This window comes from Vidua macroura, chromosome Z (assembly GCF_024509145.1).
Source record: "Vidua macroura isolate BioBank_ID:100142 chromosome Z, ASM2450914v1, whole genome shotgun sequence".
NCBI lineage: Eukaryota > Metazoa > Chordata > Aves > Passeriformes > Viduidae > Vidua > Vidua macroura.
Window position 1 is genome coordinate 27,297,913 of NC_071611.1, and position 25,823 is coordinate 27,323,735.

General features: G+C 37.9%; 2 protein-coding genes across 5 annotated transcripts in view; one reads left to right on the forward strand and one right to left on the reverse strand.

Moving 5' to 3' along the window:
* The window catches only part of AP3B1 (adaptor related protein complex 3 subunit beta 1), a 153,988-nt gene extending 129,029 nt beyond the window's left edge, over nucleotides 1-24,959 (reverse strand). For 2 of the 4 annotated variants that reach the window (XM_054002572.1, XM_054002571.1), the window contains exons 1-3: nucleotides 24,741-24,955; nucleotides 11,502-11,577; nucleotides 5,167-5,241 (exon numbers count right to left, since the gene is read on the reverse strand). In XM_054002572.1, the coding sequence (XP_053858547.1) occupies nucleotides 5,167-5,241; nucleotides 11,502-11,577; nucleotides 24,741-24,871 (282 nt within the window). In that variant the 5' untranslated portion in view covers nucleotides 24,872-24,955. Of the gene's footprint in view, nucleotides 1-5,166; nucleotides 5,242-11,501; nucleotides 11,578-24,740 lie in introns of all 4 variants that reach the window. The other 2 variants (XM_054002573.1, XM_054002574.1) reach the window with 2 other exon arrangements.
* A 48-nt stretch (nucleotides 24,960-25,007) lies between these two features.
* LOC128821474 (uncharacterized) overlaps nucleotides 25,008-25,823 on the forward strand; it is a 28,249-nt gene continuing 27,433 nt past the window's right edge. The window contains exon 1 of the transcript XR_008441128.1: nucleotides 25,008-25,191. The gene's annotated coding sequence lies outside the window, so the exon portion shown is untranslated. The remainder of the gene's footprint in view (nucleotides 25,192-25,823) is intronic.

The window sequence follows — 25,823 nt, forward strand, 5'->3', positions numbered from 1 at the left end:
GTGAATAGCACCATGAGAAAGTTTTACAATTTTATAAAACTTCCTTCTAGGTTTCACATTTTTATCAACATTTTCTTTTTTGAAGAAAAAGCTAATAGATCCCGGGGCACTCACAAGCTTCTCCCAATGTCTTATGAAACACCTGAGGCACTGCAATGCTACCTAATTAATGAAACAGATGAAGACTAGTAACACAAAGTTCTGCTTTATATTATTAACTAGTAAATTAAGGATATAATAATCTAAGATGCTGACATAAAGAAACTGATCACTTGAGCACACTTCTTTCTTCCTTATACAAAATAGGTTAAAGTGCAATAGCCAAGAATTACAACAAGTTAATTTTATTTTACCCTGAAACTCAAAATAAATTACTTTAACACATTTGAAAGTGAATATAACTTTCAGCTGAATATAACTTTTCAGCTTTCAGTGAACATGCGTGGTAACTTACCCATCTCTAATCTGATTAAACGAGTACTTATCTTCGATGAAAACAAAGGATGTTAATCTCACCTTTGCATGACTACAAGCATTCAAAAGATGCAAGATAAGCAAAGGATGCAATGTCCAAAGATTAAGAAAACCTCAGTATGATTTTGGGGAAGAGGGTATTCAATTTAGTGCACTTTACCCCTCATACCCAGGAAGTAGTGAAAACATTTTTTACATTTGAGTAGTAAACTGATTGTTGGGGTTTATAATGGAAAATTCTGAAAGACCCTCAACTACAGCTGTGCTAATAATTACTGCTACTATCAGAAGATCTATCTTTGTGCCAATTCTGGCAAAAAAACCATAATATTAAATCACAGAAGGTTACACCATACTAAATTATTTTTTTGTTCATCTATAGAGAAGTAGCAATCAACATTGACCACAAGAGGCCTGTGCACTGAATGACTGCAGGTGTGCAAAGAAAGCCTCCTTTCCTTGAAACCACTCTGTGACTAGAAATGGAAGCACTCAGAGCTTCGTGACTACACTATTCTTTTACCATTTACCTTCATTCAATGTTAAAATGCTCTGTTCTATAAACCTAATCATAACAGGGGCACATTAGGCTTGAGGAACACAGGCAGATTTATTTAATTAATTTATCAATATAAGCACATCAAAATCCATGAATTATTGATGAAGACTTATTTTTGTTCTATACCACCAATTATTTATTAGGTCACTTTTTGTATCCTTACCATTCATGACTTAGTGCACATAACCAAGCTGAGGTCAGCATGCACTTACAACAAAAAAATCATAAGGCACTTCTGTAAACAATAAGATGCTCTTTGCATCTCTTCAAATAAATTAACATGTTATACCACTTCTTCATCTCCATTTTCCTGCATCAGAGCACTGAGACCTGATTTAAAAAAAATATAGCAGCCATTTCTGGGCAGAAAATTCACATGGATACAAAGTCACATAATTGCAGAATGTTCTGAATTGGAAGGGACCACAAGGATCATTGAGTCCAACTCTTCAATGAATACAGGGACGGAACTCACAACTTTGCTGTTGCATGTTAGCACCATGCTCTAACCAACTGAGCTACTCTCAGGGTTACTCAGATAAACCAATCTATTTTATGCTACCGCGTTGCTGCAACTTGTACAGACAGATTTGGTTAAGAATTCTTAGAAATAGGGAAAAATTTGGCAAAACTTTTTCAGGAAACAGGATCAATGTACTAAGAATCTGACTTAATCTAGTAATTTCTCATAATTTCAAAAGCATCCTAAGAAATGGATAATGATAAACATTCCTGAGACAGAAAAGGTCTGACTAGATGGCTGTAAGTACACCAACACTATGAGCTAAATTTGTCATCTAACTCAAATTGATGAAGAAATTCATCAGACAGCTTTACTGAACGTCCTCATCTCTTTTTAGTTTAACAGTCTCTTCCTGCACAAATATGTTATAAGTGGTGGGAAAATGAACAAGTAGGGAAGTTTATCTACAGCATAGATGATGACGTGAATTCACCTAACTGTTTATTTGTTTTAAAATAGGAGAAAAGGTCCATAAAATACAAACAGGGAAAGGTTTCTACTAATAATGTTTGGTTATGTGATAAGACCTCATTTTCACACCCACAAAGCATCCCTCCCACAAGGGGGATGGGGGAATGTGTGCACACAACACTCTACTCTAGTTTCTCCCAAGCCCATGACAGGAACCATCAGCTCAGAGATGCAGAAAGAAACATAGTAATAGGAGGGAAAACAAATATAAGACTCAGAGAAAGGATGCCTTGTCACACTCCTCCCAGAAAAACCTCAGGAGAACCTCAGCTTCTACGTCCAGGTGTTAAAACCACCAAGAGTCAACAAAGACCAAAGCACCTTTCAAATTGAAGGTGTTTACATGTACAAAAACATGGGACACGGATCAAAAGTATTTTAGACAAGATATGGGATGTTCTGGGGAAGAATTTAAGTGAAGAAGAAGCAAGGGAAATCTACATGATCCGGAAAGGATTAAGTCAGGGATAAGACAGCTGAACAGTTTGATAATTGGTACATCTATCCTTCTGTTCCCTGCATGTGAATAGCACAATCTGTTACATTGACTCACTAAATTTCATTTTGAACTGTTTTCCTTAGTGAAGTACTCTTTATTTGGTGTGAAGATACATTTACCTGCCTACAACTACAGTCAGGCCACAGGCACCAGCAACTAGAGAGACCAGAGTGAGGGAACTTAAGTATGACTCCAGCAACTGCAATGCATCATCAAGCCATAGGGATCTCTAAGTCTAGGGTGACCAGCATCTGGAAAAAGTGAGGTTTTGGCTGCCAACACCTGGGCTGGGCCCACAGGCTAGACGGCCCATGAGCACGTGTGTAATTGAAGAGACCAGAATATGTGAAACCAAGCACAAGCCAATGTGTCTGTGGTGCCAGTAACTGGAATGAGTGCAGGTGTACGAGTGCATCAAGCTGCACCAGCTGACAAGTAGGTGGTCTGGGAAGGAAGTAGGTGGGGGCATGAGCATCTAAGGGCCAGACCACAGGAGGAGCTGCCTATGCCACAGACCAGTGAAGTCCCATCCAGCTGCAAGGAAAGCCCATGGCCTCCGGGTCTCTAAGGGCAAAAACCGTGTTTGTTTTTTTTTTTTTTGCATCTCTTCAAGGGTACAACCACAGGGGTTTAGATAGTAGAGGAGTAAGGAAGTTCTGGCCAGGTCCACTTGTATGTGCGCAGAGGTGCTCACACCTGTGTGTCCAAGGGTGAGTCCATGAGGGAGCAGGAAAGTCCTGGTTTAGAGGCATTCATATGTGTAAAGACGTTTATACCAGCAAACAAGAAAGCACTACAGCCTTAGGGGCTTGTATGTCCAGGTGCCATCAACAGGGGTGACTGAGATCCATGGGCCAGACATTGGGCAGACTCCATGTGGATGAACACATTCCCACTAGCAGACCATCTTGAACTGCCGAGCTGCTGATACTGTTTGTGTTCACCTGAATACCCTGTGACAATTAACAAGACTGCCTCTGTACATACATATTTGTTCTGTATATGTACAGATACAATATTTATGTGTATGTGCACACCTACCAGGGATACAGTCTCAGCTTCACTACTGGTTGGGCTGAAAGCCTGGAACTAGGACAGTCTTGCTTCTATCAGGCTAGAGGTTCCAGCCCTAACAGTTAAAAACACCAGATAAATAATATTTTTTAAGGCACTCCTCTTTGTGTAACGTCTCCATGTTTAAAGTTTGACTTAAGACTACTCATAACTTACAAACATAAATTACATTGGAACAGAATATTTAACTAGTCTGATTTCTTACTCACATCTTTTTACTGCCTGTTACTAAAAGTACAATTACAACTTCTAAAATTATTTTAATACAGTAAGTTTCTGAAAGACTCTGAATTAGCATCTTTACACATTTACACCTCCTTGACTTACCAGAGTTCAATACTTGGCCTTGGCCAAATAAATCCACTCTCTCAAAGAACAAAAAACCCCAAAGTTTTCTAAAAAACAAATAATTTCTTTAAAGCTAAAATTAAACTCAAACTTGACTATTACTATCCATCCATGTAAATAAAGAAGAAAACTGATGTTTCATCCATTCTATCACGGCATGTTAGAGTGAGAAAGGAGTTTGCTGAATCCATTATTATCAGAAATAAAATCTTTAGTGTCATAAGCCAGGGAAAAAAAAAATTTTGTTCCCACTAATAATAAAGCTTGAAGTACACATTTTCAGAAGAGGATGGAAGAACTGAAGTATGCATTATTTATATGACTTCTCTCCTTAAAATCCAATACTTCAAACAACTGTTGCCCACATTTTTTAAAAGTTACAATCCTGAACAGTAGGAAGTAACTGAAGTCATTGCATGTTCACTCTACTTTCATCAAACTGATGATTGTTAGACACCATGAAGTCTCAAACTACAAACTTACAGATGCTATTTTTATCAAAATCTTATTTGTCAAGTCGACTATAACTCTGACACTTCTGCAGGGAAGCCGTCAGTGTATGCACAGTAATGCTAGTGAGCATCAGAGTTACATTTTCTACATACACCCTGTGGTTATACAACAGTAACCCTGTGGATTTAAACACATCATCGTTTAACAAAATCCTCAATTTTTTAGCATTCTGGAAATCTAAATTTTCACGAGTCCAAGATGGACTTTTCCCCCTTGATTTCTTGCAAGAAACAACAACAACAAAAAAAATTATATAGAAGCAAGCTATTTGTGTGTCTAAGAACACCCAATACAGATGCAAGAACACATCTTTTTTTTTTTACCCAGACATTACCTTTCAGCTTTGATCTGCAAATGTTTAAAAATACAACGTAGCACAAACCCAATCTTTGCAAAAAGCACCACACTTCAAATCCTGAACTACAATAACTTTCCTCAATTACCATCATACTTCATAAACTTTCTAAAATTAAGTAATTTTTCTTTTAAATGTAGAGCTACTATTTCTTCCTCCAAATCACCCAACAGGTTTCCTTTATTTATGCATAAAATTATTAACAAAATGTCACTATTGAAAAAAACTCCTAAAAAGTTTCATTAATGATATTAGAGATTTTATGCATTATGTTGTAGTCGAATACAATTAGATAAAATTTTCATAAACAGATTTTCCATAATAGTATGTTTAACAAGTTAGAGGAATACCTCAATATTTTTACTGGCAACATTCTTCACAACAGCAGGAAACAGTTCAGAAGCATTTTTTCCCTTTGCAATCATCTGAAAAAAAAGAAGAGACAAATCTGAGTAATGTAACAATATAATTTATTAGAATGTGGTTTGGGGTTTGTTGTTTTATTACAGATCTGTATTTCAAATCTCATTTCAATGAAATTGAGGATAAAGATGTGGGGTTTTGTTAATTACTAGACCTTACAGGATACAATCCATATAGTAAAAACTCTTGGGTGCTGTGTGTTTATGAGTTTGCTGGAGTGGAATCCATGAACTGGATTTTAACATATAAGACAGCAAATAATTTTTAATGCTTTCAAAATTACTAAAAACAAAGATCTTTCTAATCCAAAAAGCCTTGCAGAATGATCTTTTGGGAGGTGGGGGCGGGGGGGAAAGGCCAACCCAACAACCCAACAAAATCCAAAAAGTTATACAAGCTTAAGTCCCACTTCTTTTCCTTGGAATATCTGTGGCTTGCAGCAGTACCAAGAAGAAAAATAAAAATAAACACTACAGCTTAAAAAACAAAACATGGTTATTTTCCATAGCAAGTTAAACACAGAGGGTCATAAAGTACTCCTACAGAACAAAAAAAAAAAAAACAAAAACCAAAAAAAAAACCACAAAAGCCACTCAGTAAAAGCAAGATCAATCAACTCACCAATTTTTTTTTTTGAAACAAAGTTTTCATGTTTGATCATGAGCAAGGCATGTCACAAACAATAAAACTGTCACAATAAAGATCATAAACATCAAAACCCCAGTTCAACCTCAGCTCTTGTACAAACAGCTTAAGAAGGAAGTTATTTGTAGGAAACCGGGTACATAAGAAGGAATAAAACAACTTTCATATACACTGTAGCTGCACAATGTTCTGCTTAGATATAATTCCAGTAGAATGTCTGTAAGTGGTTTATGTCTAAACTGCAAATACTGGAATTTCAGGATGATGTTACATCAAGTTACATCAAGTTCAGTGCTGCTGATACAGATCCAGAGCATCCCCGTCTCTAAGAATCTGTGCGTCTTGCTCAAGGTCAAGATTCAGCCAGCCAAGCATCAAGTTAATCAGAAAACACAAAATCTCACTAAGAAATCATAGAATAGTCCTTTAAAAGCCATCTAGTCCTGCAGCAAGCAGAAACATCTTCAAGATGTTCACAGATCAGGCTGCCCCTCACTGACTGTTTACAAAGATGGGATATTCACCATCTCTCTGGGCAACCTGTCCCAGCCTTTCACCACCATCATCATAAGATCTTCTTCCCTATATGTAATCTAAATCAACTGTCTTTTAGCTTAAAAATATCCCCCCTTGTCCAGTCATCACAGGCCCTACTGGCAAGCCGCTCTCCAGCTTTCTTATAGACCCCTTTACGTACTGGAAGCTGCTGTAACATCTCCCCAGAGCCTTCTCTTCTCCAGGCTGAATAACCCTAACTCTCTCAGCTTGCCCACAGAGGAAGTGCTCCAGCCCTCAGATCCTTTTTGTGGCCTGCTCTAGACCCACTCTAACGTGTCTGTTTTTTCTGTCCTGAGGGCTGCAGAACTGTATGCAGTTCTTCAGGTCAGGACTCTGTTACGAGAGTGGTGTAGAGAGGAGCATAATTGTCTTCTTCAACCTGCTGGCAACACTTTCTGGACTATTAGTGAACACTGTCAGCTCATAACCACCATTTCATCTACCAGCACACCCAAGTCCTTCTTGTCAGAGCTGCTCTCAATCCCTTGCTCTCAATCCACCAACCTGTGCTGATACTGGAGGTTACCCTGACCCAAGGGCCGGACCTTGTACTTGGCCTTGTTGAACCCCATGATATTGCTATGGGCCACATTGCAAGTTTGTCCAGATCCCTCTGGATGGCATCCTGTCATCCATGTCATGCATGTCAACTGCACCACTCAGTTTTGTGTTGCCTGCAGATTTGGTGAAGGTGCACTCAATCCCACCATCTATGCCATTAATCATGATATCAAACAGTACAGGTCCCAGTACAGATCCCTGAGGAACACCTCTTGTCACCAATATCCATTGGGGTCCAACATACATAAGCAACAACAATACACAGGGATCCAACAAAGAAACAAGAGTTCTGCAGCTATAGTTACTCCTGTCTATAACCATTACTCCACATTATACTGCTGATTTAACTTCATATTCTCAACTCACAGATGTTTGTGTATTTCATTGATAAAACACATGAAAAGCTTAAAGAATTAGGCCCTCATGAAACAAAAGCAAGAACACACAAAGCCAGGAAACAGCTAGTAAACTGCATATTCTGAGAAGCTTAGGAGGAGGATGCCAGAACGAAGAAGGTAGCTGTAGTTCAAGCTATTACTCAGTCTTTCAAAAGGGAGTAAGAGCAGTTGTCCAGCATGACATTTTGATCTAGCCCATTTAACATCTTAAACTATTCATTGCACCTGTATTAAAACACAGGAAGTGAGAAAAGCACTGTGAAAAAGCAAACACATTAAATGAGTTGCAAGGGGTTTTTAACTAAGAATCTAAAATCAATTTACTACTTTCAGGACTGGAGGGTCTCCACAATAAATGCCAAATTCAGAATTACAAGGTAGAACTTAGCAACAAGATATATTGCAGAGAAGTAAGATAGAATGAAAAATTATCATCTTATCTTGGTGCAACAGAAGTTACAATACTCAGAAACAGGGATGATCTTCAGACCTCCTTGACAGACTGTAATGGTATGACTCTATGCATTACTGGGATTATTTAACTGATCTACCATAAAAGCTCCAGTGTACCATGTAAATATGTATTTAGGGTCTTTTAAAAGAGTGCATTTTGATTCATTATTGCATAGCAATTCGTGTAGACCCTCCTTAGCTTATGGATCGTTAACCTAAAAGAACATAATGGTTCTTTCCAAGTCTAATGTCTATCAGATCATTTTTGTTGCTGTACCTAGACATTCACCATTTGTGTTGTCTTATACACCTGGAGTTTCTGCACAAAAACATTCATTCTAGCAGAAGTGCTGTGTAATGTCAAGATGTACTAATTTTTTTTACACGTGAGAGACACACAGACATGGATGATACCCCCTGAGGGAAATCAGGCACATGACTGTTTCTTAAACTTATGCTCTAAAATCTTCAGGAATGAAATTTCACTGGTTTTTCCCCAGAAATTCAAACAGGTTTCAAGCCACGGTACTGGTTGCTGTAATATCAGTGAATGTTTTGAAAGAAATATCAGCTTTATGTTTTCATGCGTATAGTAGAATATGTATACCCAAAAATTTATTTCTAAACCAGCTGTGTTGTTCATATTCTTCCAAAGACTGCAATTATTTTATTGCATGCATATAAGGAAGAAACACACAAAATAACCTACTGATTTTAAAAAAAGGTCATTGACCATGAAAGTCATATTTTAGCTAGAAGTAGGTTTAGGTGCCTTCATGCATAAAAGAAGAAGTGAGAAGCTCAAAATTGGACTACTCTTATGCTTGAAACTATATTATTTTAAGTCACTCTCTGGAAGACAGATTTGTTTTGTTTGTAATGAATCTCCTTCTCCTTAGGAGAAAGTTCACGAACTACCTTAAAGGAGGAAGCAACCACAAAAAGTGCCATAACCAGCCTTGTCCTGCTACTTTGCTATCACACCTATATGAACAAATGAAGGTTTAGCCTCTTAAAGTCTACTAATATACTAAGATAACTGCTGGTATCATAGAATTATAGTCATACAAAATAGTTTAGGTTGGCAGGGACCTTAAAGACTAACCTGCCTTCTGTGGTTAGGGACACCTTACTGAGCCTGTCCCTGTGAGGACAGGCTTCAGCCTAGAGAAGAGAAGGCTCTGGGGTGACATTATAGCACCTTCCAGTATGTAAAAGGGGCTAAAAGAGAGCTGGAGAGGGACTTCTATAAGGGCATGTAATGACAGGACAAGGGATAACAGCTTTAAGCTGACAGTGGGTAGGTTTACACTTGATGTTAGGAAAAATCATTGTGAGGATGGTAAGGCAGTAGAACAGGTTGGGCAGAGAAGTCCTGGATTCTGTATGCAAGTTTTTTCAGCTATCTAAAACTTAGAAAATAAGCATTCCAGTGAGACATGTTAAACAATACTCTGATGACAGAGTTCCTTTTCCCTGTAATAATAAGGCCAGAGGAAACCTTTCATCTCTGAAAAACACATCTCATCCCTGAGAGATGTAAGGTCCCCTCTGTATGTAAGCACAAAAGCACCTTTGAGCTCCACAAGAACATTATCACCACTATTACAAGGTCTCATACTCATACTGTGCAATGTCCCAGTCCTGACCTGTAAAGCTCATTGTTTGAGTTTGTTATGTCAGCCAGAGGTTGGTGCCAGCTATCTGGTATGAAACACACTTTAAACATAGCAGAGGAAACAGCAAATACCTTGAAGATATGAAAGAAACTGAAAACAGAGGATTCAATAAATCAAACAAATCACTTGTGGTTAAGTATGGTCAGCCTTACAAGCTAGAAGACTGTTTCTACTTCAAGTAGCAGCAGCTGAGCAAGGGAAAAATATCCAAAAATCAGAAAGTGCACACTGCCTTGGGGAAGTAGTGCTCTTCCTGCAGTGCACAGTGCTTAAAACAGGAACAGAAACCAAGGACCATGAACTTAAAAAGGGCAGAAATCTGCTATTGGAAACTGGACAGAATTGTCAGAATTGGAAAATGGGGGAGCAGAAGAAAGAATGTGCCCAATAAATTCTGCCTTCCCTCTGAAGACCTCTTGAGCCTGATCACTTCAGCCTAAGTCCATCAAGGATCACACCTATCACTGCTAACTACATATCTCCAGCTTCATGGTATCACACACTTCCAGGAAATTAAAGAAGCTGTTAAGACCTCCTTTGAATGTTCAAGCAGCAGCAGCAGGTATCTAAAATTAGAGAGCTTGCTCATTGCACACTCATTTCTAATAACAACATTTTTGTAGGAAAAAAGGAAAATAAAAAAACCAACCCAGTAAAGCCTTGGTTTAAAATTTAAAGCTGATTCCATTTAATGTTTTTTAATTCCCCCCATATACATACATACACAACTACATTCAGTTTCAACAGTTTCCAAATGCAGATAAAGATTTGGCCAGCTTTTAAAAAAAGAAAACCGAGGGAGCAAGAGGCAACTTGCCACAACTCTCCTGCCCACAGTAATAACCAGAAAGAAAAATCTTTTCTGAGGGAAGCAGAAGAATGTAAGTTTACCATGGCCCTTATAAAAGTTATGTGTTTTTGCAACAGCACATTTGTATGCCAGACTGGTCAAACCCTTGAGCAATCCCACATCAGGTTGGAGATGAATCAAAAAAACCTTTCCCAATCCAAATAAAGATGTTATGAAGTTACAGTTGATAGGTTACCCAGACCTCACAGGTAAATGGTGTCTCTGGCAGGACTAAGGGATTACAGGCAAAAAGACAACCATCCTGAGTAAAATTCTCATCACTAGACAATCATAAAGGGAGAAGAAGCCAGCTCTGGAGTCAGAGGAAAGAACATGATCACATGACACCACCTGTACCTACTCACCTTGGTACATACTTGGACAGGTTTAGGTACGCAAAAACCAAGCAGAACAAAAAAGCACATCCAGAGTAGATTGAAAAAACAATTACAGAAAACAAATTCAAAAGCCTCAAAACAAAGAAGCCAGGTGGACACTGAACAATCTTCTGTAGCACATTCTTCCCATACTTTTAAGAAGAAATAAAGGCATACCATCAACTTCATGATATTTTGTTTATAGGGTTTAAACATATAATAGTGTTAAACATTATTCAATCACCTCTATGGGTACACATTCACCTGAAATACGTTAACAAATATTCAGGGATCATGCTCAATCAAAAAAGAAAAACCTCATAAAATAATAAAATAAAAATAGTAAATGCAACTTGTCATTTTATTCCTGCAAATTTCTGTTGTTTCCAGTGTGACGAATTTGAAGCTTCTCTTCAGGAGCCATTTCCTATTCAAAGTCTCACTGAAAATAATTGTTCACAGGCATATTGACACTGTTATATAAATATTTTTAAAGCTGCATATATGAATATTTTAAAGTGACTGCATATATCTAAATATACCAATTTCTACACAAAATTCTAAGTTAAGAATTTTACCATCTCATCACCACAACTTTTAAAGATCATTTAGAGACTTAAGTGCTAATCTGGTGAAGAATCTGTAAAAGGAAAGCATTATTCCCATCCAAGAAATAAAAATAATAATAAACTCCCATATCCCCTAACAAATAAAAACAGTAACAAAAAAAAAATCACATACCTCAACAATCCTTTTCATAGCATCCAGCTTTGCAGAATCTTTACTGCTTTCCAACATTTGTTTTAGGTCTTCATTTCTATGGTAGAAATACAATAAAACATCAATTAGAAAAACTAAAAAATGAAACCAGAATACCATTTTTATATTCTTGCATCAGTTCAGCAACTTTTGGTGAAGCACTGCTCCATCTTGCCCACTTTTAAATTTTATTTACTAACACTCTGTATAATGAAGTGCTCAGGAAAAGAATGTATCAGATTCTAACAACAATGTAAGACCAGGCAACTTCAATCTGCTGTTAGCTGAACCTGTCTCGAAGGTTGAAATCTTAAAGCACAAGAAGAGATTAGTTTAAACCAACAACGCATGCAGCTTTCCCTTGTCCCCCAGGGAGGGCCAGATGCAACAACTAGAAGTTGGCATGTTTGTGTTAAAATATAATATCAGCTTAGGTAAGTCAATGAAAAGTCCAGACTTCGGTATGCTCCGAATTTCACTAAGAATCAGGGATATAACCTTGCGCTCCTACCTGCCTTTCTGGACTGTAAATTGCTATCCCCTATCCTGAGGATTAAAAGCCTCAGATCTGCAATATGTTCTACAAGCTGTAAGACTAAGACAGCCTGATGATTAGACACATACAGTGTGCAAGTACTTTTTACAGCTGAAATAAAATTCTCCCACAAAAATATCAAGTTAATAAGAATGTTTTCTTGTAGATACAACTTTTCATTAGCTTCACTAATAAGAAACCTCATCCTGCTTGGCTTTTTAGATGCAAACAGATCACAGTCTAACTGCACTTATAGAGTACGAAAGTTTACAAAAAAGATTATTTGAAGAAACAGCTTTTTTGTAACATCTGGATTGCCTGATTTCCTGAAAGATACAAGCGAATAAAAACTGAAGACACCTGCAATATTCCAAAGAACTCTGAAGGCTTTCCAAGTTCAAACCCTGTGAACTTTCACACAAGTGAAAGGCAACATGGTGGGTAGTCCACGGCAGGACACCAGACGCCCACAAAGCCATTCTTTCCCTCCCCTCCTGAAGCAAGATGGGGATGAGAAAATAGGATGGGGAAAACCTCATGTGTCAAGATAAAGACAATTTAATAAAGCAAAAACAAAGGCTGCATGCAGAAGCAAAGGAAAACAAAATATTTATTCTCTTCTTCACATCAGCAAGTGATGTCCAGCCAGCTCCCCAGGAAGTAAGGTTTTAGTATACATACCAGTTGCTCTGGAAGACCAACACCATAAGAAAGAATGCCCACCCCTTCTCCTTGTTCTTCACTTTTATTGATGACCAGTCATTATATGGTATGGAATATCACCTTGGTCTGCCTGGGCCACGAGTCCTGGCTACACATCCTTCAAGGTTTTGCCCAACCCCAGGCTGCTAAGGAAGGGGAATATTGGAGAGACAGTCTTGACTCCTGTGTGAGCACTGCTCAGCACTGCTCAGCAATAGCTATAACACTGCTGTGTTACCAACATCTTTCTCACTACCAATACAAAGCACAGCATGATGAAGTCTGCTGTGAGGGAAATAATTCCATCTCAGCCAGACCAAATATATCTAGACAAGATTTCAAAAGTGAATGCAGAACCTAGATATATTCTGATTTATCACTGCCCTCATAATTTCATATGAAAAGAGGAAAAGTATGTAAGCCAAAGCTGGAATTAGTTTCAATGAGAAAAAAATATCATCATTCATTTGGTCATAAACTTTTAAACAGTATTTTTCCTACTTGCAACGGACACAGTCATTCTAACAGAAATTTCCTCATATTTTCAGAACCAGTACTGCATCTGCTTTGTGCCTCCCCACAAAAAATACACATTACCCACATTTCAGTATACACCCACATAAGAACTGCAACTAAATGGAAAAAAAAACACCAACAAAACAATCAGTGCATTTCCTACTAAGCTAAGGCACATAAAATTCATGATATCTACATGCAACTTAAAATTTAAGTATAACTCCTTTTTCAAAATCAAGCGTTTCATGAAATAATTGGAGCAACCTATTATAGATTCCCTATACTGTCAATATTTGCTTCACTTGACAGTTTAATATTTAATTATTATTAAAAAAAAAAAAAAAAAAAGTAAGTATTCCATTTCCTTGCCTGCTTTAGTACCACTTCCCAAATATCACTGGTAACTCCCTCTTGTGTCTGCATCACACTCAAAGGTTTTTACTATCTTTAGCTACTCCTGGACATGTTCAAAGATGTATAAGGTCAGTCTTCTATTGCTACATTTGTTTGGTTGTGTACTTTGGTCATTTAAATTGTATGCCCCATTTAATTTTGTCCTGCAGTTTTGCATACTGCTAAGATCAGCTCAGTAAGTCTCCAGCTGGACACCTTCCTCATGGCAAGTCGTAACATACAATGTACCTTCTCCTTGTAACACCACTCAAGGTTGACAGGTCTGTTAAAAATAACTAATGCTGTGACGTCACACATGTTTTCCTATTGTTTGCATTCCTGTTCCAGGATAAAGTCACACCTTTCTATACATTAAACTCTACATTTTTCTGATTTGACTCGAAGATGCTTGTATTCACCTCTATATCATCACACTTCTTTTAGTCACTCCGTATTTTCCCCTCAGATCTATATCCTTACTTTTTATATCAGAAATAAAGTATATGTTGGTTTGGGGCTGTACATAAAATATCATTAATAATTTGGGCTTTTTACCTTTCAATCCCTCTGTATAGTTCCATTTGCAATTAAATTTGGGAAGCGTAGCTTTGATTTAATTTTTGGCAACTCTCTTTATTTCCATCACTCTTGGCCACAGGAACAGCTGATTTTGCTGACCATTCCTACTCACCTATTCCTCATAGGATACAGAATAAGTCTCGGTTCTTTTTGATCAGCTTGTAGTACTTTGCCTGACACTTTGCTCTAGCTGGATTCAGAAACTCAGAAACCTCTAATTCCTTCTACTTAAGTCATAGTTTTTCCCTGTGTAAGAATCTGTACAACATGGTAAGAAAAGTTAAACAGCAAAAGGCAGCACTTGATTTAGAAAGTTGTTTTTAGTCCTATGCTCTTGCTTCCAGTTTCCTACTATTGTTGCAAAATGTGAAATATGGAAAAATTTTAAGAAAGGATGTTCTCTGATGTTTCAACTTTGTACACTTTCAAGCCTAATCAACACTAAATGAGATTCAATCTATGAAATGGATAGCAGCTAACAAGCAAGTTCGCAGTGAGGTCTGTGTGTTAGAAAAACAAACGACTTGTCTGTAGAATTGCCTTGTTAAGATTTAGGGCTTGACACGTTTCAACAATCTCAGACCCCAGATGAGGTTAGCAAAGCTTGGAAAGAAGGATGCACCTCTGAGGGTAGACCAAGAATGCAAATTTGATGGGCCACAAGGACGTTTTGCAGGATCATCAAGACAAAGAGGAAACTAATAAAGACAACTCAGCAACAGTGTGGAATCAGCTCCAGCTGGGTAAAAGGCAGGGGGAGACTGTGACCACATCCCACCGTCTTAAAAAATCACTGACCTAGAATAAGAGAAAGGCTGAGAACATCAACCAGTTATCATGAGAAGTGAAAGATAAATTAACCAATGGAAGGTAGAATATTAATTAGCAAACAAACAAACAAACAACAAAAAAAAAAGAAGAATATGTCAACAAAGTGGAAAATGTAGAAATAATAATTTGAGCTTGAGGATCAAGTAATAAAAATGGAGGAAGTTACACAGAACAAGATCCAAGTACATGCTGAAAACTGTCTCCCAGAATGTAACAAACAACAACAACAAAAAAAAAAAGCTAATTTAAGATGTGAAGACAGAAGAAGTGTTTATTGATGAGCTCTACTTCTAAATGCTTATAGAAAATATTCTATCACACACTTCAGATTAAAACATTTTTAACTGTTAGCTGGGAAGATATAAACCACAGAAATTTATACATGAAGACCTGTTTTCAGCCAGCCTTGTTTCCATAAGAGAAAAGCAGCAGGGAAAAAAATAAAGAAAAATAGGAATTAAACAAAAAGTTCCTGATGAATCCATTTGGAAATCAATTGTTACTTGAATAGATGGTTTGTTTAGGTTTTTAAAAATCTTTTCTAACAAATTATAATCCAGGATTAGCAAATATTAGATACTTACAGAGTAAAATATTGCTTCGTACATCCACATGGATCACCAGCAGCAGCAAGCCTTTTTTCTTCTACAGTTAGACATGGTTTCAATGTAACATCAAAGTCTCTCCCTTTAAGAGCAGACTTAATACTGCAAGACACCTCAATTATTTTGCCCAGTATCGTGGAGTTTTGTTCCATCCTTTTAAGTGAAGTATGTAAAAAGCCAATAAAAAAAATTACTGAACTCAACCAAGGTTACCTGCCAAGAGTGAGGTCTACTCTAAAAAAAAAGAAAATCTTACAAAGTAACAGGATACACACTCCCTTGCTGTTTTAACTTCCAGAAACAAATAGCATATGCAGATTTCAACGGTCATTTCCCTCCAAAAACAACTCTTATCAGAGCCTCAATGAACAATGGGAAAAGCAAGTGCATTTCAGTCTTTTGTAATACAGTTTACTGTACAGTACAAGTATTTTCATCTTTTGATCATTAAGAAGTTTTAAGGAAATTTCAATCGTTTAATAAAATCCCACTAAATAGAAATAAATGTAAATATAAATGTAAGCTTTGTAGTCACACTGGGGTTCATGTTTCTATATTCATTAGTTATGCTGAGGTGGCAGTTCCTCAATACACAATCTCAGACAAATACTTTCTTTATCACTTCCTTCCACTTGCCAGGGCTCAGGAAAATGCAAGCAACCCTCAGCTGCATCAATAGCTTTGCCTCTCCCTACTAAAACTTTGAGAGAGTCTACCCTCACAGAGTTAGGGACATATTGTAGATGATTGAAATATAAACTTTATTACTTCAGGAGCAACACCTTTAAATAAGGTTTAAATAAGGTTTAAATAAGCCTAATCTGATAGTTGACAAATGATGTGGAACTATATGAAGCAGCAAGGTAATGGTCCCAACAACAGCAGATGAAAAAATAAGAAACCTTTGGCAGAGTATAGATATATAGTCCCAGCCATTTTCCCTAAAAGTAAGAAGAGGTAAAATGACTCTCCAGGAGCAAAAATGCCCAATGATATATTCTAAGAACTCAACAAGACTTCCCTTGAGTTCCCAAGCCATAATCTAGTGTCTTAACATCTACTTCAATATAGGCCCACTGTCCTCAAAAGTTGCAAGCTGAAAGCACTGGGATAGACAACAATTAGAAATATACTTATATGAAATATTAAGTATGTGCTATGAAATATGATCTTTAGTACTTGTATAGTATCTACCATAAAGATCGAGTCAATAAGGCAATTATTAATGTATTAAAAAATCAGTTCCCAGCTGCCTTTGTAATCTTTAGCACCACAAGCTTGTATTCCTAAGTATTACAAATTGAAAGCTAAAATAGTATAAATTAGAAATGCAAACTCATCATCTAACTCTGCATGTTGATTACAGCAAAGAGCATCCAAAGAGAAATTCTGAATATGCCATACTACTGTCAGCACACACTTGGTCACTAAAACTGGCGTCTTGCTGAGGTTAAGACTAGGATTACAGATTCCAATGAGAAATGTTACCCACTTCTACAGAAAAATAAAGGTAGACATAACTATACATCACTGAGGTTTAAACAGCTATGTTAGCAATAAATCTGGGCCTCTGTCTCAGTTCATCTGTCTTTCATCTCTCCATAGGAACTATGACAAACTTCCAATTATACTAAAATATTAATCCAGAATCTGTGGCATGTCATTAGGTACTGCATCGACATGTTCCAAACAACTATTATTAAGAAAACATTTGCTCCACTCTGGTAAAATACACATTTATTTTCTATCGGTTTTAGCAACACTGTAAGATTAAATCCACAGATTTTCAAGTTTTGCTACAGTTCTGACATGCCAGTTACTAAAAGAAGTCACCCACTAATCATAAGCCTTCATTGTAATTAAGCCAAAGATTCATGAGTATCAAAACTACAACTGAAGCTCAACTAGCAATGCAACAATAACCTCGGGAACAGCTGTAATCCTCTCAAGGAAAGGAGAGTGAATTCTAAACAGAAGATCTTCACATATAAGGACAGCATTATAGCACTGTAAGGCAAGATACAGGAAGTGGTAAACAAATCCACCACTGGGAGGAAGCAAGCATCATCAGTTTCAGTGTTATGGAATAAAGCTCTTATAGAACAGAAGTTTCAGAAGTCTCATTCAGTTGAGTTTTAACAATGCATTTCTTCATCCACTGCATAATTTCAGTTACACAATATCAATTGCACTGTTCTTGCATTCAAAAGGACATACTTTTAACCACAGCACATTAATTTTTTTTTTTGGCCTTCAAGATAGAATTCAAAATACTGTGGATGAGTTTGAAGCAGAAAACACACATTTACAGAGCAGTGTAACCCTTGCTCTTGGCACCTGAGTAGCAATGAAGTCCTAGGGAACGTCCCATTTTTCCTGAAAAAATTACTTTTTTTTCATGACATTTTGTTGGCACTGCAAATTGCTTAAAATAAACTGGTTTATTCTAGCTCATGCTATTATGTAAAATCTAAACAAGTTTGAATTTAACATTTAAAGAGGAACTGCAAATTTATTTCAGACCCATAAAACACAGAAGTTTAACTGGCAGCAAATACAGGCTGCAATTTGAGTTAACTTTGTTGATTTAGGGTTTTCTTCTAGCAGGAAATTAAGAAATCTGAGTTCCACTGTGTTTTGGTCTATGCCATAAACTGTTTGAATGACATCTTGTGGTGCTGTTCAGTACTACCATCCTTTTCCATTATAACACTATATTTACTTCTAATTCACAACATAGAACTCAACTATTACTTCAAGGAAGCCTTGAATCATATGGCTGCAAGTGTAGCTGTTATATGGTTTAAGGAGAAATTGAGATAGGAATTTCTTTTTCAGCCACCCCTAATTTTTCAATCTGAAAAAGACACATATTATGCAAAAAACCAACTAAATAGTATTAAAGGACAGACTAGAGATGTGAGGGAAACCAGGATAACTGTAGTATCCTGTAAGGGTGAGAGCCACAGAGAACAAAACCAGTTATAGTGACCAGAAGCATAATTTAACTCATTTAATTGTTACTTTGCCACTAATTTCTCAAAGCACTTAAAATCTGGATATTTAGTTACACTCCTTCCCTCTCATCAAGGAAACAGGAAAGTGTAAAGTTAAAAACTAAATAAAGTATCTCCCAGTTCTCTGTCATGAACAGAAACTACCTGAGCAACACTTGAGCAACTCAGCGCATCAACATGTGTTAAGTTGCTGCTATCACCATCATCAGTGCAGATATTCAAACTACCTATATTTCAAAAGCCCTAACCAGATGGCAGCTAGTATGACAAAGCAGTTCGAAATCCCTTCTGGATCGGACTGTGATTTGAGCTAAGATTATCTGCTGTCAGTGGAGTAGTTAAAGATACTATTTCACCCAGCAACAAGAAATGTTGTCTGAAAGGATGAAAAGATTCAGTCTTGCAATTGCACTGCATATAATCATTTCTGACAGTACCAACACCACCAATACGGCGGGGAAACTTCTGCCAGAGAGCAATCTTCCTCAGTGGAAGATAGTTTTCTGAAGGCTGAAAGAGTATCATCAGAAGTGGTGCTGCCATTTAAATGGTTGTGTCAACTCAGAGCCTTTCTTGAGGCTAGTGCTCAGAATTTGCAGACATTTGTAGATCACTTTGCAGCCTTTGATAGTTGTGAAGGGATTATAGGAAAGTGAGAAGAAGTATCACAGAATATTCTCAGCTGGAAGGGACCCGCAAGGATCATTGAGTCAAACTCCTTGTGTTTCCAGCTTTCCCAAAAATGTTGAGAAAAGGCTTCTTTGAAAGATACCATCACAGAAGTTATGTTGCCAGAACCTACTCAGTGCTTGGATATTTACATATATGTCCAAGTTTCAGAAACACTGTTTAACAGCATTATAATGCTGCTCATCTTCTGGCAGATCGCAAAAACCATTCTGGTTTCCTCCAAGTATCAAAACTATCAAGGGGTGGAAGAAACAAGAACAGCATTCAAAAAATGCAGAACTAAAAACATGTGGAATTTCAGCCTTGTAACAGCTGTAGATATGTCTATTTAATACCATTCAGGATGCAGATCAAAGCAAATATCTAAAGCAAATATATGACAATGCAGTAAATAGGCAGAAACCATACTGAAGACCTTAAAATTGTAAAACTTGCCTTTCTGAGCAAATAAAAAAGCCACAAAAATATAGTAACTACATTACAGAGAGCCACAGCAAATAATCAACAGTTCATTGCTTGCATCCTCATATGTGCCAAGTGCATGGGAATAAGAACATATTCACTGTGTGGTACTTCCCATCAGATCTGAGAGATTTCAGCTGGAGAAGTGTTCTGCAATAGTATGCCTACATTTGTATACTGCATTTAGTTCCTATCCTTAGACTAGAGGGTTCAGATTTTATCTTGTAGACTCATCAGTTCACCCAAACCATTCATCTTTGCTGGGCTGTACATCCTACCGAAACTGGCATATAACCATATTGGTGGGCATAGGGCCATTTTAACAGATGGAGAAAGAAAGTAGTTGTGCCAATGAGCTAGTGGATGCATCAAGTTTGAATATTAGAGCTGGAGTCTCCTCCAAGAATTTCACAAATGGCAATCTATGTACAATCTCTCTATGACTGGTTGAACAGAATATGCCAAGACAAAACTAGATCAATTTAAGACTCCAAGAACACCTCTGGCAGCTGTTGAAATCAAGTTTTTAGCTCCGATAGGTTTGGAAAAGTCTTCTGCACAGAGAATTGGGGAATGAGTATCTTAATGAAATCACCACCTTCAGCTCTCTGCAAAACAGGCGTGCAAATCTCTGCAAAGAAAAATGAGTTTGCAGCACTGCCGAGTTTTCTGATGAATGGCTCAACAAAACATGTAAGCCAGACCTGCAACAAAAAAAATCTAATAAATTACAAATGTATTTTGCTTGGCAGAAATAGTTTAAAGATGCAAATCAGTAAAGTTGAAAACGTGTGTTATAAATTTTGCCATCTGCTTCAATACTGCACTTAACAATTGACATCTACTGATGTTACTCCTATGGTTCACCTCTTAAGTTTTTATATTTTATCAGTTAAAGCAATAACTAGTTTTATTGCTGAAATTGTACCACTTCCAAGTACCAAACATTATTATATTTTAATTTTACATGCAGGCAAGTTTTTTGTTTAAAATGCCATTAATATAGATGAAAATCCTACGTCCATCTGCAATTTACTGTAGGCAGTTATAGTTGTACCCTAATATATGTAATTAACAGGGATTCTGGATTTCTAATTAGCTCTCCAGGTACTCTTACATGTTGGAAGGTGGTTAGAATTTTCACTCCTCTACTTAGAGCAATAATAATGTAATAAAGCATAATGTAACTATAAAAATATTCTATTAACTTAGGTGATGTGAATCACATAGTATTTCTCTACACTAAACAGAAGATTTTGAAATTCCAACTAGGCAGTGCTTACGGCATGGAGTCCATCAATCTAGAACTAGGAGAAATAGCTTGAGGCCTACGTGCTGGATTCAGCTTGTATGTAAGATTCACATAACCTACTGGCTCTTACAAATTTTCTGCTGAAAAGGTCTGTTATGGGCAAAGACTCCTCTGCAGACTGTTTCCATTACTCTGGGGACCAGAATCTGACCCTTTCTCTTCTTTTTGAAACATGTGGGATGTGTGAATATCTAGAATATTCTAGTTCACAGACAAGTGTCAAACTACCTACTGGAATACATTCTTAAAGCATAAATACACAAGTTTTATAAAGGAATACCATACATGCCAGTTCAAGGTCATGTTCAAGTTCAAGTGTGAAAGAGAGGAAGGAAAGCAAAAGTCATATCCAGTCATGCAATGGGGCCCTTTCCACACAAGAAGGTTCAGACTCACTCATCTCAGATACGTAAGATCTTTCAATTTTTTAGTTATTGAGATGCTTAACAGAAAGAACACAAAAATTCCATTCCCCAAACACCAGATCTACTTCATTCATCTAACTAACCAAAAGGCTTTAACAGCAATACATACCAAACCCACAAGTTCTATTTGCCTCTTTAGTCAGGATTAAATACACACAGAAAAAGCTAGCACCAGTATAATACATTTGTTATGGAATCTCTTATTCAGTAACAGTTTTAGTAAGACCGGTAAGAAATCAGTTTCTTATGTACATGTTGTAATACTACAGAGAGATTAGAAAACCCTCCTCCTTACCTCCTCTCTTTTGTCCTAAACACATACAGTCATCTCACAGAAGCAGACCAAAATTGTATTTCTATGTTTTCTATTTTCTTTCACTGCAGTGGATACATACAGTGTATTATCTAATGAGACACAATGTTTGCACATGGTGTGTGCAACATAATGCACCTTGCTTATATTAAGATAAAAGACCATGAAATAAACAGTTATCTTTAATAATCTTCTAATAGTAAAACTACACTTTGTCAGGATAAAGATGTCACCAGGACAGACATTTTGACAAACTAAGATATTTTCAATACTGATAGCACACGTTTGAACCAAACTATAATACAAGCATGTACTGAAAATACTATGTTCATTAATCGAATTGAAATTATATTTGTAACTGAAAGTTAGTGGATAGATCATTGAATGCTCAAGGTAAAAAAGGCAGCTTTAGCAGGAGAATGATACATAGGCTTCTACACCAAGGGATATTCAAAGCTTTTAGATGAGATAACTTCTGCAGAGTAGTCCTACCAAAATATGAGAAAAAAAACAGGACAAATACTTCATATTAGACCAACTTTGGATTTCAGATTTAAGTCTACCAATACTGATTTGTGCCCCTGTGTGGGCTCTTCTGTCTCAAAATCAAAGACAACTCATCCTAACCACTTCATTAACTTCATAACCATTTTGGCTTACTTCTTCATGACAAACGGGGAAGACAGACAACACAAAGAAAAAAGACTGGAACTTTTTCAATTAAGTGCTTACAGTAGTATCTTGATACTTATACATTAACTACATGATATTGTTCTGATTGACTGGCAACAGGCAAGCAGAGGGTTCTGGTCTAACTGTTACCGCACTTATGTTCTGGGCCATGAATTATATATGTATCCCTCTGCTGAGTAGGAGTATTTCTTGTATCATCAGTAGACCCAAAGAAGAATCCCCCCACTTCCTCAGCAACAAAAAAAGTTTGCCAAGCATTGAAACAACACAACAATATCAGACACGAGTATAACAGCAATGATGAGAGAATCTAGAGAGATCAGCAACCAAACTTTAAAGAGCTTAACAGTAATTTTCATTTCAACAGTGGAATACTTCACTAAACCCACACCTTCATGCACAAGATGCAAGGACACATCTTGCACTTCTCTGTATTCTCTTATATTGCCTTGTGATGAGCAGGTTTTGCACTATTACTAGAGTGAATTATTAGAAATACAACATATATACTTGAAAATTGAGTACTGCATTTTCCAAATGGAGTGCTACACAATCTGCTTTTCTAACAATAATCCTCACTTGCAGTACAGTGGGTTTTACACACTACACAAATCACCTTCCCTGCACAGCGTCTGTTCTTCAACTACCCAATCCATACTTAGAGCTTAACCACGCAAGTGTTAAGCTGAAGCAAACTGCGTTAAGTGACTTGTGGATAACACTCTACTTCAGCAAGAATTTGCTTGTCAGCTACAAAAGACCACAGACAGCTATGTCTATTTTCCTCTCAAGTCATTCCTTTAGAGGATTACACTCCTGTAAGAGCAAATCTAGAGGAGCGAAATTAATTAATTTGGCATGCTCACATATCACAAGCTGCTGGTTCTTCCATACTAAAAGACATCCATATACATACAGATGTAGAAAACATCTCAGGACCCCAGAACTGTATTTCCCTATGATCACTGGGGAGCCTCGGGTAGAATCACTCACTTCAGCTTCTGCATTTAATAAAACAGAGAACTATACTTGACCTGCAAAACAGTTGTAAGTTTATGAGTTATGTAGAAAATTATGGCCATGATCAATGAACAGGACACCCTCCACTCCATGGAAAAAAGAAAGTAGCAAGATAATAGTTTAGAAATGCAGTGCCAAGTTGTTTCTACGGAAGGGGATGAGGAAAGAAGGGTGCCAACAATGTAAATCAGCTAAAACACACCGATCTACAAAAGTACATTTATACTAGAGCACAGAAAATTTGAACTGGAACAGAACAAAAAAGTGAAGTATTTAGCAAACTAGAAAGGGAAAAAGAAATAAGACTCATCTGGCAAACTGAGGAGGCCCATCAGCTACTGTCTCATAGAGCTAAGCATTAGAGTGTCTGCAGCTTCATGTTTTTGTGATTTACTCTGCTGTGGCTCACAAATAAACACATCAGTCGAGGTTTTCCAGAGCATAGATGTTCTCTTTGTGCAGAACAATCAAACTGAAGATGCAGCAATTGATTTTCTAATGTACATGAGACCTTAAGTTTATGGTGCTTTTTATTGGTTGCTCTTGGAATAGATTTCCAATTTGTTGTAGAATACAATTCCAGCTCAGCAAACCTTTTGATCCTTTCATTTGGACATTCTTCCTCTCCAATCCACTTTTACTTTAAGGAGCTGAAAGCTTTCTATACCAGTGCACTTGGCTGGTTTTTTTTTTTACCTTCTCCATTTCCTCATTTTGACTTCTGACCAAGACACTGTTAACACTGTTAACACCCACTTCGAGCTGGCCACCTCGCCCTGATCCACTACATTTCCAACCACAACTATCACAAACACTTCTTTTTACAAACACTTTTTATAGATATACACATTTGAAGGCAAAATTAGGATAATTCCACCGCGGTTAGCTGTCGAAATAGAGGAGAATCGATAAGCATTTTTTCAAACAAACTAAAAGAAACACTTTACAGATAACCCACTATCTATGCGCACTTTAAACGTAAGCAAGCGAACTTTTCCGCGGAGTCACGACGGCAGTCAAGCGGGAGGCGCGGCTTGCTTCCCCGCCAGGGCCGCTGGAAATGTCCCTGCCCGTGGATGCCCCGCCAGCCCAGCACCACCAGCCCGCGAGCCCAGCGAGCTCCCTTACTTCTTGGTGTCGCTGCTGAAGAGCCCGAAGGCCGTGGGAGCCGAGGGGGTCACGGTGGGAGCCGCCTCCTGCGCCAGCTCGGGCGCCGCCTCTCCGCCCTGCTCGCTGTAAGTGAGCCCGTTGCCGGACATGATGGTGCCCCTGGTGCCGCCGCTGTCCGCCCGCCCCGCCAAAGTTGCCGTCGCGGCACCCCCGGCCCTGCCGGCCCGGCGCTCTCCCCGGAAGCTGGGCGGTCACGCGGCTGGGGGCGGGGCGGCCCGGCCCGGACGTGCCGCCGGAGCCGCGGCCCCGGGGCCGGGGGAAGAGCCGGGCGGGCCTGAGCGCCGCCGCGCCTCGAGGTCCCCGGCGTCTGCCGTCCCCTTAAAATGCAAAACCTGGCCTAGCGCATCAGCTCGTTTGTTGCTTCTAGTGACCGTGTTACGAATGCCAGTACTCCACGCTGACGATAGAAGTACGGTAACCTAGACTAGAAGCAGCAGTTTACATATGCGACGCCAGAAGTATAAAAGGGTAGTTAGAAGTCTTCTGAGGGAAGCTTCCCCTAATTCCTTTTTACAGTCTTATGTAAAAAGGATTGTAAAAATGAATAATCCTATGTTTTCCTATGGGCATCTTTGCCATCTCCCCTAGTCTTTCAGGAATAATCTGTGTTCATAAAAACAGCCTTCAGTCCATCTCCTGGCATATGCTAGTGAAGTGCAACCTTTTACTCCTTAGAACTGAACTAATTTCCAAAAGGTTACGTGTCCACAATCAATACTTTTTATCTTGCAGAGAAGAAAAAAAAGGCAGGGAGGATATTTCTCTGAAGCAGCTTTTTTACTTGCTTGCTTTGCAGCAACTTGTACTTTTCTGATTGAAACTGAGGCAATACCAAGCAATTTTTTATTTATATTTTTATTTAATCCTTTTTACAAAATTATTTACCAGTAAAGGCTGCTGTAAAGGTAGCTGTCCTCAATAGCTGCCTTTTTTAGGTGCCAGAGTTTTAATTTTTTAATGATCTCTCACTGCTTTTTCTGTGTAGCACTGTTTTTTGAAAGTCGTGGTTTAGATTGTGAAAGTCCTAGTGTGAATATTCTT